The sequence below is a fragment of the Alexandromys fortis genome, unplaced genomic scaffold, assembly GCF_014885135.2.
Source record: "Alexandromys fortis isolate MF-2015 unplaced genomic scaffold, M_Fortis_MF-2015_v1.1 scaffold_0, whole genome shotgun sequence".
NCBI lineage: Eukaryota > Metazoa > Chordata > Mammalia > Rodentia > Cricetidae > Alexandromys > Alexandromys fortis.
Window position 1 is genome coordinate 32,660,903 of NW_026067949.1, and position 13,689 is coordinate 32,674,591.

General features: G+C 45.8%; 2 protein-coding genes across 3 annotated transcripts in view; one reads left to right on the forward strand and one right to left on the reverse strand.

The window, feature by feature from the left end:
• Polr2b (RNA polymerase II subunit B) overlaps positions 1-3,422 on the forward strand; it is a 31,869-nt gene extending 28,447 nt beyond the window's left edge. For both annotated transcript variants that reach the window (XM_050150309.1, XM_050150310.1), the window contains 2 exons: positions 2,340-2,535; positions 3,172-3,422. In XM_050150309.1, coding sequence (XP_050006266.1) covers positions 2,340-2,535; positions 3,172-3,261 — 286 coding nt within the window. In that variant the 3' untranslated portion in view covers positions 3,262-3,422. The remainder of the gene's footprint in view (positions 1-2,339; positions 2,536-3,171) is intronic.
• Positions 3,346-13,689, reverse strand: part of Igfbp7 (insulin like growth factor binding protein 7) — a 60,059-nt gene continuing 49,715 nt past the window's right edge. The window contains exons 2-5 of the mRNA XM_050150312.1: positions 13,029-13,138; positions 5,859-5,975; positions 5,162-5,288; positions 3,346-3,602 (exon numbers count right to left, since the gene is read on the reverse strand). Of these exons, the coding sequence (XP_050006269.1) occupies positions 3,583-3,602; positions 5,162-5,288; positions 5,859-5,975; positions 13,029-13,138 (374 nt within the window). The 3' untranslated portion in view covers positions 3,346-3,582. The remainder of the gene's footprint in view (positions 3,603-5,161; positions 5,289-5,858; positions 5,976-13,028; positions 13,139-13,689) is intronic.

The window sequence follows — 13,689 nt, forward strand, 5'->3', positions numbered from 1 at the left end:
TAACTAGCCCTTTCACTTGGGAATGTTAAGCATGTTTAAAAGTAGACAGTGGTGTTCTGCCTGTGTTCCGTCGCTTTAACAGTTACCAGCATGTGGTGTCTAGTTCCTCTGTGCTTATCCCTCCTCCCTCACTAGCCCCTGATAGCAGGATTCTTTTCCTTCTCTTTCTTCCCTAAAGTCAGGACTGAACATTCTAGGCAATGAGCCAGAACCCTGCTCATCTCTGATTATGTTCAGAAAATCCAGTCATCAGACAACTTCCTTTGTAAATCTTGAGATTTAGCTGTACAGGAGTGGCCATCGGATCTTTTTTATCTCAGGACCCTTAGAGAACGTAGTCTCAAATTTAAAATGTTTATTTAAAAACAATGGTAAACCTATTATGTATTAGTATATGCTTAATGAAAAAATCATAATATTTCTTTTTATTCTTTTTTACTAAGTCATCATCTCTCCAGCTTCACCAAGTTTCGTTTATTAAAGGGTAGTTTAATGAAAAATCTGAAGCCTTACCAGTGGATGTTTTTCTATTTAGTAAAATCATTGATTTACTGGAATGTAGGTTCACACTTCTAAAGGCTCCGAGTTTGGTTCCTAGTGCTCATATGTTGGCTCAAATCTATAACTCTAGCTCCCTGTTCTAGTCTCTGAGGGCACCAGGCATGTAGGCGGTACTCATGGTACACATACACAGATGTAGGGTACTCACACATACACATCAAAAAAAAAAAAATCTTACCAGAGTATCTCCTCAATATTACCAAATATCTAGGGGTCAGGTTTACCATATTGCATTTTTGTTTGTTGGTTTTTTATTTTATTTTGAGACAGGGTTTCTCTCTGTGGTTCTGGCTGTTTTGGAACTTGCATATATGTAAACCAGGATGGCCTGCTTCTCAGAGCGCTGGGATTAAAGGTGTGCAACACCATGTAGCCTTATTGGATATTTTTTAGAAAGCTTGTGTAGTCAGGATATAAATAAAGGCATAGCTTGCAATTGGTGTATCTTCTAAGTTCCTTTTAAATATTTCTCAGTTTTAATTTTACATCGTGTGTGTGTGCATGTGTGTATGCACACGCGCGTGCATGTGGGTGTTAGAGGACAACTTGCTGGACTCAGTTTCCTTCCTCCACTATGTGGTTCTAGGAGTTGAACTGGATGCATCTTTACCCACTTAGCTTTCAGGGGACCTTGGGTTCAGTTGCCCTCAAACTTTTTTCTTTGAATTTTATGAGTTGAGAAACACTTGATTGTTGGTCCTGGGGAGAGCTTACAGTCTGGATGCGCTGCTTGCACCCCAGGCCTGTGACTTCCTGGTCTCTCTAAGGAGGTAACTGCATTTGGAGGCTTAATGAGATCTGGAGTTTGAGGTTTGGGTAGTAACACTTTCTGGCATTATTTACTTCTAGCATCTGTTAGCTTTTCTTTCTATGACTGTAGTAGCTGTTGATCATTGTGTAAAACCTTTGAACTAGAGAGTACAAACTGATGAGAGTCTAGTTTTTATCTGTCCATCTGCTGTTAGCTGTACAGACACTTCTAAGGCTGTTCCATCAGCTAGTACCCGGTGGTGTAGTTCCTGTAATAGAGGCAGGGTAAATGCTCTCTACCTCTGTTTGTCAACTTTCAGCATAGTAAGTTCATTATGTAGCATTGTTTGAGGTTGACTTGTGAGGCTTCGTTGTAGTAATTTGTTCAGTAGCTCTTGAGTTCACAGGGGCATGTGTTACATTAGGGAGGCCATTGTTATGCGCTTGTGTGGCCGCTGAGTGCATGTCACTTGGGGAACTGTAATCACTCACCTGCTCTGTGTATTTGTGTCTGCACTTGTCATTCCTGCCTCAATTGCGGGGGTCCCTTAGTGAGAAGCTGTTTTATTTAGATCGTCTGTTTAAATTTACTTTCAGGTGTAGAAGAACTGAGTTCTAGAAAGTTAAATGATAGCATGATGAGCCTTTGCTTTGCACCGCACTGTAGTTGATGAGGAAATCGTATGCCGTACTGGGGCACGTTCTCTGCTTCATTCGGAGACCTCCTGATGTATATATTGAATGACGGGCTCTGCTCCTCCGCAACACGCTAGAGAGGTTGCTAGGGCAATCAGAACTTGGTCTGTACTACTACTTCACTCTTGTCTTTAGTCACAGAGGCCTTGATAAGAAAAGATCAGAACAGGGCTGGTGAGATGCTCGGTGGGTAAAGGTGCTTGTTGCTAAGCCTAACGTTACGATTTCAGTTCCCAGGAGAGAACTGACCTACACGTGCAGAGACACTGGCATTTGCATATATACACAATAAATAAATAAATCAAATCACACTCTTGTTTTCTTATTGACAGTGATGGTGGCCTGCGTTTTGGAGAAATGGAACGAGATTGTCAGATTGCCCATGGTGCAGCGCAGTTTTTAAGAGAAAGGTTGTTTGAAGCATCAGATCCATATCAAGTTCATGTTTGTAATCTCTGTGGAATAATGGCAATTGCTAACACTAGAACTCATACTTATGAATGCAGGGGCTGCCGAAACAAAACCCAGGTACGTGTACACTTTACTCTGTTTGATCAGATGTTCTTATGCTATGGTCATGGCAGATTTAGTATGGTGGAACAGGCTGGGATTTTCAGCTTTGATAGCAGGTCTCTAAGATTACTAGTTTTACAAGGAAAGATAATTTCACTTTTCTAAAACAAGCTTAAAAACTATTTCTCTAAGCTGCTCATCTCTGAAATAGTAAGGTCTTGCAGGAGGAATTGTAAACAATTTTTAAAATATGCTTATTGAGTATATTTTGCCTGTATGTATGTATGTCTGTGTACTGTGTGCATGCCATGCCCAGAGGCCAGAAGAGGGCATCAGATCCCGTGGGACTGGGGTTACAGATGGTTGTGAGCTGCTTTGTGTTTGCTGGGAATCCAATCCTGGTCCTCTGGAAGATCAGCAAGTATTCTTAACCACTGAGCATCTCTTCAGCCCAACCAAGAGCTTTACTTAAGCCTTTACTTAAAATCCATCGGCTAGGAAGGGTGAATGTTTGTTGGCAGAAAGGAGGAACTCCTAGGACCTGCTGGGACAGAGGCTGAGGCACAGGACGTTTGCACGTCTTGCCTGAGTGCGGCAGAAGTGGGGTCTTTAGTACAGTTTTGCTGATTACTGTTTCTTTTCTCTCTGCAGATTTCTTTGGTGCGAATGCCTTACGCGTGCAAACTGTTATTCCAGGAGCTTATGTCCATGAGCATCGCACCGCGAATGATGAGTGTCTAGTTCTGTTGGGAGTTCACGGCGAGGCACTGTAAATATCAGTGTGTTGTTTCTGCGATTGTTGTTTTAAAAAATGGCAGAATGTACTACTTTTGTGATAAGAATTTTATTTGTTTTGTTTAAAGCTTTGCATGCTTTTTGTAAATAATAAATTTTTGTAGATAGTCTTGTTGTGTTATTTTTGATTCTCTGTGTAAAACCAGCTGGATGTAATAAAGTGTTAGTGGATGAGCTTAAAAGAAACTTGTCAGGCAAGAGTAGGGGTTAGAGCTGTCAGCTGTCTGGAAGCACTTTTAGCTACATAGGCTAATGTGTTTTGCAGGTTTATAGCTGAGCACCTTGACCTGTTTAAGAAGAAAGAAATAAAAATTAGTTACATCCAGTAACTAATTAGTCAGTTTCTAAATCAATGAAAATGTTAAATTACGTGGCTAACGGGCAGGGACATGGTAATGTGCCTGTAGACCCAGTATTCAGGCTGAGACAGGAGGATTGTTAAACCCGGGAGTTAAAGGCTAGCCTGGGCAACGTAGGGAGACCTCCTCCATCCGTTCTCTTCCCTCTCATTTCTTTCTTTTTTTTTATTTTAAGAAAGAGTCTCATTATGTAGCTCTGGTAAATCTTGAACTCATGACTCTCCTGCCTCACCTCCCAGGTGCTGAGAATTTAGGCATGTGCCAGAGATCTTATCCTTTCATGAAAACAAACAAGGGTCTAAGGGTAGCTCTGCAGTTAAGAGCACTGGCTGCTCTTCCAGAGGACTTGGGTTCGATTCCTAGCACCCACATGGTAGTTCTCATCTGTCTTTAACTCCAGTCGTGATGGGTCTGATGCCCCTCTTCTGGCCTCTGAGGGTATTGCATGCAGGTATCACAGACATACACGCAGGTAAAGCACCCGTACCACATTAAAGGGGAGGGGCGTGAACAAGCATGGGGATAAAGGATGCGGGAGTAATCATAAGGACATGCTAGAGTCCCGTGGACTGGAGCCTTGTGGGTTTACATGTAAGAGCCAGTGCTGCTGTCTGGTCGTGGGGGGGGGGGGAGTTCCCATAAATGTGCAAGCCCACGGAGGGGAAGGAACTCTGCAGTCAGCTCACTCAGAGCCTCGGGAGGGAGGGGGATGCTCCCAAGCTGAGGTGTCCACAGGTGACCGGCTCTCAGCTGTGTCACTGCCTGGCGGGAAGGATCTGACCAAACACACTGTTCCTCCATGATTCCTGCCCAGTGAACGGATTAACCCTGCTGACAGGAGGCTGTGTTCTTCCTGGTCTAAGGGAGGGCCTAGTCAGACACCATTCCAGTAGAGCCGGCTGCACCCTGGTGACACGGGAGGGTGGGTTCTTTGGAGGAAGCTTTTTAGCAGTGAAATAAAATGAGTATTTGCCAACATGTTCTCCTGTCTAACTTTTTTTTTTTAAGATTTACTTTTATTTCTTATTCATGCGTAATGCATTTCCTATGAACATACGCCATACATGTGTGGGTGCCTGTGGAGGCCAGAGGACACAGCAGCCCCTGCAGCTGGAGTTACAGGCAACTGTGAACCATCCCACGTGGGTGCTGAGACCGGAACTCAGGTCCTCTGGAATCGCAGGACATGTCTAGCTTTTTTTTTTTTTTTTTTTCTTAAAAGCTCAAAGCGAAGGACCAAACTGGCCACAATGACTTCCTCTTAAGTGGATATCGAGGAGTCATGACAAAGGCAAATGCTACGTCGACGGGAGTTACAAGCCACCCAGCCAGGTCTGAGTTTCGATTCTTCGACGTGAGGTGAGGTGGAAGCTGCCCAGTCATAGGAGCCCTCAGTCAGCCACGTCCTCGTGGAGGCGTGGGGCCTGGTTAATTAATACACAGACCTAAAGCCCTCACCTCTCAGTTTAGATGGTGAGAGGACTTACCTTTCTTCACTGGTATTTCGTGTAAGGCATCAACTACTGTGATTTTGGCCGAGGCTGAAGCCTGTCCTTGGGAGTTGGCTGCGTGGCACTCGTATTCCCCAGCATCTTCCTTACTGAGAGGAGATACCTGTGGAAGATAAAGGCTCTTTAGTTCTCTGTGGAGGGCTCCTCTTCTCAGTGGTTTCCCTTACACGGAGGGTCCCTAGGGTGAGCAGAGGGTTGGGAGTGGGCTGCCGTGAGCTGCTGTAAAGTCCTGTGCCCGGGCCTGTGGGGCGCTCATATCCGAATGTCACAGGCGGCTCTTGATCACAGCGTGAAAGCTGAAATTTGGATAGCTGCACATACCTGCTGGAGGGGAAGCCATGCTGGGTGCTAGGATCTGAGTAAAACCCACAGGACCAGCGGTTAAGTGAAATTACACACTTGTTAACCAATAACCGAAATCAGTGCTTGAGCCATTTAGTTCACCGTGAGGATTCTGTTTCGAACTTAGGCAGGCAGAATTCTCTTATTTTTTCCTAAGACAAAGTAACTTCAGCTGCTCCTCCATTATTTCCCGCATTTGTGTCTGCAGCATCACGCCAGGGATGCTCCCAAGAAATGGGAGGAAATAGTCTGGGGCAGGGGACCCATGACGTGTGCCAAGTACTGTGTCTGCTGCAGAGAATGAAACTTGCCAGCTCTCGGTACTACTCACCAGCACCCAGCCAGTCACTTCATGCTTCTCTGGACCACCGCGGGTCTGGATAGCCAGGTTTTCCCGGTCACCAGGCAAGAGTTCTGTCCTTTGGACTCCAGAGTGGTCCCTTTTTACCTGAGAAAGCAGAAGGAGAGGCTTGGTTCTCTGCAGAGAAACATCAAGTTGGAAACCACATCCTAGACCGCACAAGGTGCCCACCAGACTATAATTCGATGAAGCCAGCGATCTACTCGGATCCTTCCTTTTCTAATACTTAGGAAACAGTTGTTTCTTCCACTTTAGCAGTGTGGTCTTTTGTTCCGAGACAGGGTCTCACTATGTAGCTTTGGCTGGCCTGGAAGTCAGAATATAGACCAAGGGATCTGTCTGCCTGTCTCCCAAATGCTGGGCTCAATGGTGTGCACCACCATACCCAGCTTTTAAGCACCACCCACTAAAGCCCTTGGACAGTTCGCTCCTTGGTTCTGAGCTTTTTTTGTCTTCTGTGCCATGTTGGACTGGCAAGTTGCTAGTTTGATGTTTGGGACCTTGGGGGTCCTTCCTGTAACAACCTCATCAAAGAGAAGCCGAAGCTGAAGTCTAGAGCACAGTCTACCACTTGCTCTGAGGGCTAAGGAATCATGAAACAATTCCTGAAGATCATAACCCCGAGTCGCGTGTTGCCGTGATATAAGCCTGCCTGTTTCTGTTCATACCACGGCTAGATGCAGAAGGCTGTGGGTGAAGGGGAAATTTGCTTCCCTTGGTGTGTGGCCAATCCTTACTTCACATCTGTCCTTTCCCACCTATTTTAAAGGTCAGAGTATGTTAATAAGAACTCTGGAAAATATGTAGAGAAGAACACAGAAGGCCCTTTCTTGGGGTAATGCATTTAGCAGCTCAGTTTTAGTATAAATATTTTAAGGCTTGTGGTAACGGAATTTAAAAAGTACATGAGGCAATATTCTTTAATTCCATCTAGGCCTCTTTAAGAGCCAAGGCAGTGCTTATTTTGATTGTCTTTGTAATGAGATGGCCGTACAGCGTCAGGTTCCTTTCTTTCTATAACAAAGTGCATGCTCACCTTTTTCTAGGCTTCCCCTCGCGTTCCCCGAATGCTGACAGAAAACGAGGTATCTAGTGTCTCAAATGAAAGCTATGAAGATGTGCACAGACAGGCATTTTCTCCCTTGAATCCTCCTAGCTGCTGGTGAAACAGTTTATGTTAATAAAATAGGTACTATCTGGTGAGAAGCATTTTATCACCAGGGCCTGCAGTCTCCGTGTAGGGTAGACAGGGACCTAGGGAGCTTTAGGTCAAAAAGTAGGGTGCAGATCAATTAAGGGAGACACCAATGTCACCTTCCGCCCCCCCCTCCCACAAGGATTCTTTGAAAAAACATCCCACTGTGTTCACAAACGGTCAACTGGGGGAGAATCAGAGAGCCCGTGAGGTCATTGAGGCATTTAGTTGTTCTATTTTAATCTGTTTTGCAGGATCTCTTGACGCTTAGCTCAGGTTGGCTTCAGACTCACCGCCCTCCAGTCTCAGTCCCCCCAGGACGTACTCCATGACACCTGGCTCAGAGTTTGGTTGGGTTACAACAGATTTTTCCAGAATCTTGTTATTGTAAATAAGGGACGGATTTTAAAAAGTGCCAATGACTCCAGAACTCTATACATCTTTGGATGTGCTCTCTTGTTAGCACTATTACTTTAATTCTCTTAATGTGCATCCATGTGAGTTTGGGTACCGTTGGAGGCCAGAAGAGACAGTTGTGAGCTACCTGGCGGGTGCTGGCACCAAACTGATGCCCAGCCCATGGTCCTTGCCTTCTCACCCCTCTGGTTTCTGCTCAGACTGCTGGGATTATAGGCTTCTGTTGTCACACATGCCCAGCCTCTAGTGATCTCTTTTATCCAGACCCTGCTTCTGTACTTAAACCAGATCTGAAACAGCATGTGATCTGGAATAGGTCTGAATTCCTAACAGTCTGGCTGCAGGGGCGCGGAGAGGCAACAACTGGCCTATGCAACTATCTGGGTCAGTGACTTCAAATATTTTGCCATGGCCCAAACAAAGCAATGTTTTTTAAATTTTTCAATTTTATTTTATTTTTTGTTTTTCAAGACAGGGTTTCTTTTCTTTTTTAAAAATTGCTTACTTAAAGAAATAAAACATAACCATCTCAGAATATACCATAATAGTTCAGTTTATTTTACCTACTACATATTAATGTGTTTGCTTTTGTAAGACATGGTTTCCCCATATAAGCCAGACTGGCTTCAATCTGTGGCCTTCCTCAATCTCCCCTAAATACTGTGGTTTAATGCACTAGTTTTAATGCCTGACATATATTATATTTTGTTTCATTTTGGTTTTAAGTTTTTTGAGAGAAGGTCTTAGGTAGCCCAAGCCAACTTCAAACTTGCTATTCAGTTAAATCTGTCTTTGAACTGATTCTCTTGCCCCATCTGCCGAGTGTTGGGATTATAGATGAAAGCCCCCACGCCCTGTTTATCTTTTAAAAGAACAAGTTAATGCTATAAACAAACTATATTTCCAATAAAATATATGTATTTTCTTTTTTCTTATTTTTCTCCATTCCCCTCCCTACCTCTCCCCTCCCCTTCTACCCTCGCCATGGTCCCCATGCTCCCTTGCCTTTTTCTAGGTCCCATGTAGTTTAGATCCATGTATGTCAAGACAGGGTTTCTCTGTGTAGCTTTGGAGCCTGTCCTGGAACTAGTTTTTGTACACCAGGCTGGCCTCGAACTCACAGATTCTCCTTCCTCTGCCTCCCGAGTGCTGGGATTAAAGGCATTCGCCACCACTGCCCAGCACAAAGCAATGCTTTTTAAAGTACGTTGGGATTTGGGATATATCAAACTGTTATATGTTTATGTTATATACCTTAATAAGAAGTAAATGTGATGCTTTGACACATTCTGAGTTCTGGTTTTTATTTCCTATGAGAACACTGGTAGCAATGGCTGTATTAGTTCCGGGTCTCCTTGATGGATTGTATGCTGCCGTTCGGAGCCCACTGTTTTAGGTCATGTGTGAGGCACGGCACACTGAAAAGGTACAGGAAAATCCCTGGAGCTTCCCACTTTGGTATTTACTCCTTTCTAGTTACCGAGGAAACTTTTTTTTTTTAAAGACATGTAGCCCAGGCTGGCCTTAAACTTGTTAAATAGCTAAACTTCTGATGACCTTCCTGCCTTGACCTCTTGAGAGCAGGTATTACAAGCCACGTGGTTCCATGTCCTGTTTCTGTCACGCCGGGGTTCCAACCTAGGACCTCACACATGCTGGGCAAGCACTCTACTAACTGACTGGTTCCTCCCACAGAGGATAGAGCTTAAGGCCCTAGCGCATGCTAGGCCCTAAGTTCAACCCCAGCATCGCAAAAATACACAACAAAACAAGCACCCAGAAACTGAAAACTTTTTTTTTTTCTTTTCAGTTCTCTCTCTCTAACTCCATAGCCCTAGCTCCTCTCCTCAATGACTGGTGTCCCTAGGAGGACCGGCCTATGTAGACACCAAAACTTCTGGGAGTTCCTAGGAAGACCTGCCTACTCAGGCACCAATACTGCTGGGTGTTCGGACCTGTCTACCCTGGCACCAACATTCCTGGGTGGAGGACCCGTCTATGCAGGCACCAACATTCCTGAATGGAAGACTCGTCTATGCAGGCACCAACACTCCAAAACCTCCCAAGGCCGACTCACTCTCCTGGAATGGTGTGGTCTTTGCTGGGGTGCTACAGAGCCAGAACTGAAGGAAGACTTTATTTGCAAGATTTGGCAACAAGGCTATACTTACGGCCCTCGAGTCACCCTGGCCACTCATTTGGTAAATTCTTGGGGACCCATAAAGAAACAACAGGGCTTCCTAGAGGAATCTATCGGCCATCAATCATCCTTCCAAGCCCCTGGCCCCAAATAAGCATTGGGGAGCTTCAACTTGAGGGGGAAAGGCCTAGTATTCACTCTCCCGACCATATTCTGCCACGCCTTGCTGACCCTCCACGTCTCGTTCCAAAGCACAGTTTACAGAGGCAAAATCCCATTATTCCCTTTAACGGAAGTTCCAGCTGTGAAGGACGGATGTACTAGATAGAACTGGGTCATCAGCCTGTGCTGGAACTGGGTCACCTCTGCCTACGCCAGGATCCAGGCATTTCCTGGTAACTGCACTCGAGCCCCGTGGTTTCGAAGTGGCCACACGGGGGCGCCAGAGGCTGCCAGGAGCCCCGATGCGGTCTAAGTTCTCACCCGGCAGCTGGGAAAGCTTTGCTGCTTCCGAGGTCTTTAAACTGACGGTAATTCCGCCCACTGCAGAGGAGGACGCTTTCTAAGGAGAAAGGGAGGCCGCCAGGGTGAGAACGGAGGTCAAGAATTCCAGTCCTGATCACGTCAGTACGTCCTCATTGGAATTTACCTTATTTTTCTTTTCTCTTTATTTCCCCTCCTCCGCTATATGAACTGAATTTCTACACGGAGACTTCTGACGATAGGGCTAACCCTTTCCCAGAATCCTAGAAGTCTCACCTCGGACCAAACCACAAACACACAAAATCATTGACTATCGTCCATTTTTGAACTTGCTGAAGAAGCGAACAGTCTAAAGGGGGTGTCTGGCTTTACTGTTCTGCTTAAACTAAGTTTCCCTTTTAAGCACGAGTTTGAAGAGTTTTCTTTATTTTGTACACATGGTATGACGTGGAGGGACTTAAAAAGTACAAAAGGGACAGAGATTTACATCTTTGTATGATCTAGCAGTGATGTGTTTTGTTTTTAATCTGGAAAACTGGTGTCGTCTTCTTTTTCCTTCTATTGACAGGCGAAAATATGTTGACCTTCAGACGTGAAGTTCATTACACAAGAACAAAGCCCTAGGAAGGACAGGATTTCCAGGAAGAGTAGCCACTGAGTGCTAAGTCTCCGGCACTGGGCCACCTGTCTCTACCTGATTTATTTAATCTCTTTTTGTAAGATCTATTTAGTCTTTATTTTACGTATGAGTGTTTTGCCTGCAGGTATGAATGAGTGTATACTGAATGAATGCCCCGTGGTAGTGGAGTTCAGAAGAGAATGTCGGATCTCCTGGGACTGGAGTTCTGAACGGTTGGTTGAGATCTGCCATGCGGGTGAGAGACACGTGCTCTTTACTGCCTGGCTAGCGCTCTAGTCCTCAGATTATCTAATCTCCGCCTTCACCTGGGGGTGGTGGTGGTAAATGTCTATAATCTGAGTACTTGGGGAATGGAGGCAGGGGGTTCGTTCAGGATTTCAAGATCATAATCAGTTATACAGTAAAACGGAGGCCAGTCTGGGCTCTATGAGGTCCTGGCTCAAAAACCAAACTTGGAATAAGATCTACAACCTGTTTTGCACACAAGCCAGCTGAGGCTTATAGAAGCAGATTTCACTCTGAGGTGAAGCTTTCCCCTCACAGGGCATCTGGAAATGCGAGGAGACCCTTCTAAGAGTCAACAGGGGCGGGCGGGGTGAGGGTGGGGTGCTGTTGGTGTCTAGTGGTAGAGGCCAGAGATGGTGACAAACATTTTCTAAGCACAGACCGACCCTACCAAAAGAATTATCTGGTCCCAGCAGGGCATGGTGGCGCACACCTTTAATGCCAGCACTCGGGAGGCAGAGGCAAGTAGATCTCTGTGGGTTCAAGGCCAGCCTGGTTTACAGAGTGAATTCCAGGTCAGCCAGGATTACACAGAGAAACCCTGCTTCAAAACAACAACAACAAAGAATTATCTGGCCCCAAATGTCAGCAATGCTAAGAATGAGGCCCTGCCTTACAAAGGATCCAACCAACTTGGCTAGGAAATCCCCATTCTTGATTCTTCCATTTGGAAAGCCATTTTGAAGCTCTATTATTAAGAAAGCCACGCTTTTCCACTTGGAGTCAGCACCCAGGGACATTCAGAGAGGAGACGTCTTTCCTGATATGACTCCCCTGGCTTCTTTTTGATGTTCTAGGGTAGCTAACTCTGTCCCATGGCCTTGGTACTTAGCTAGGCTGACCCCACTTTGCTCCCTTTAGCCCCTCCCACTGCTCTTAGAATACCTCCCTATTTCCAACATGTAGGGGATGTGATAAAAACAACCTGTATCCACAGAAGGCCACAGAGCTTCTCTTTTATAGCCAGTCAATAAATTCTACCAACAGACAGGATCCAAGGCAGCAGCCTGTGTTAAGGACTTCAGCTTCAAGTGAGGCCACTGAGATCCCGAGGTGGAGACATTTGGGGGACAGAAATGAGGCCTTAATCGTCTTTTGTTTTAAAATCTATTTTTATTTTATGCGTATGAATGTTTGCTTAAATGTCTTTGTGTGCCACATGTGTGTCTGATGCCAGCAGGGACCAGAAGGTATCAGATGCTCTGGAACTGGAGTTACAGACAGTTGTGAGCTGTCCTGTGGGTGATGGGAATTGAACCCCAGTCCTTTGGAAGAACAGCCAGTGCTCTTAACCGCTGAGCCATCTTTCCAGCCCCCGGACTTAGATTCCTAATCATTATTCTGTAGACTCCTCTTGGTGGTGGTGGTGCGGGGAGAGGGGGGAATCTGTCATCTAACCCCACGTACATTCAAACCCGCACCTACACACACACACACACACGTGTGCAGGCATCTAAAGGGTGCGTGTTAAGATTTGAATCTGAAATTGCCCCCATAGAGTCCTGTTTTGAATGTGTGCTTCCAGCTGGCGAAAGCTATGTGGAGAAGCTCTGGAAGCTTTAGTAGGTGAGGTCTGGCCCGTGGACGTAGGTTACCAGGGGCAGGCCTCTGAATGGTACAGCCAGGCCTCTGCTCCAGCTGCCTTCTTCTTCCTGGTCTGTTGCCATAGGAACAGCCCCTGCTCTATGGTCAGCCACCATGGACTGAATAAACCTTTCTCCCCTTGAGTGACTCTGTCAGGGATTTTGGTGGCGGCAATGCAAAAGTAACTAACACAGTGACTTTAGACGTTTATCATGTTTCTCGCGTTTCTGAGACTCCCTGCTTGGACACTGCTAACAAAATCGGGTTGGGGACAGATCATCTCTGAGGAGCAGTGGGCAATGGTGCAGCCTGAACTGCGCATGCCTACCACCCTGGCCATGCAAGAGAAGCTTCCTCACTTGCGGGATGTTTTCTGCAAGGTCCTGTACTACTGACCTTGTTCCAGATGAGGACAGGGGTTGGGATTCCGATGACTTCACAGCTCAAGTACACCTTGGCACCCGTGACGTTCCAGATGTCCTTGGGGGGCGTCACTATGGAAGGACCTAGGAGAAAAGCCAGAAAGTCAAGCCTATCTTTCAGCAGCTCAACATCAGGCAGTATCCTAGGATGCAAATACTTGGTGAGGAGGCCCTCCCCTCTGCGGCGGATTATCTCAAGTGCGTCTCCAAGGCCAGACTAACAGCCGGCTTCCTGTCGCCAGCGTGATACTGTGCTCTTCTTAGGGCATGCCAGAATTGGAAGAGGCAAACCGGCAAATGCAACAACAAATGCAATTAGTAAGAAAAATCTGTTGCTAACAAAATTGTCTTCTCTTCCCCAGCCGCGCTTAAATAAGTTTTATTTTACCAGCTGCGTTGCATTAGCTGGGATTTTTCCATCAACATGGAGAAATTTCAGCTCTGAAATGCTGAATGCTTCCCTTCCTTTGTTTACCAGCATCTTTACTGGGAGGACAGTGCGAACACACAACTACGCCTTGCGTAACAAAAGGGGAAAAAAGTCTAAGAGGTCACTTGGAAAATGCTGAGAGCACCCAGCAGCTTGTGTAAGATCCAGGAGGGCTGTCCTGGGAACTGGGAGGAACAAAAGAGTG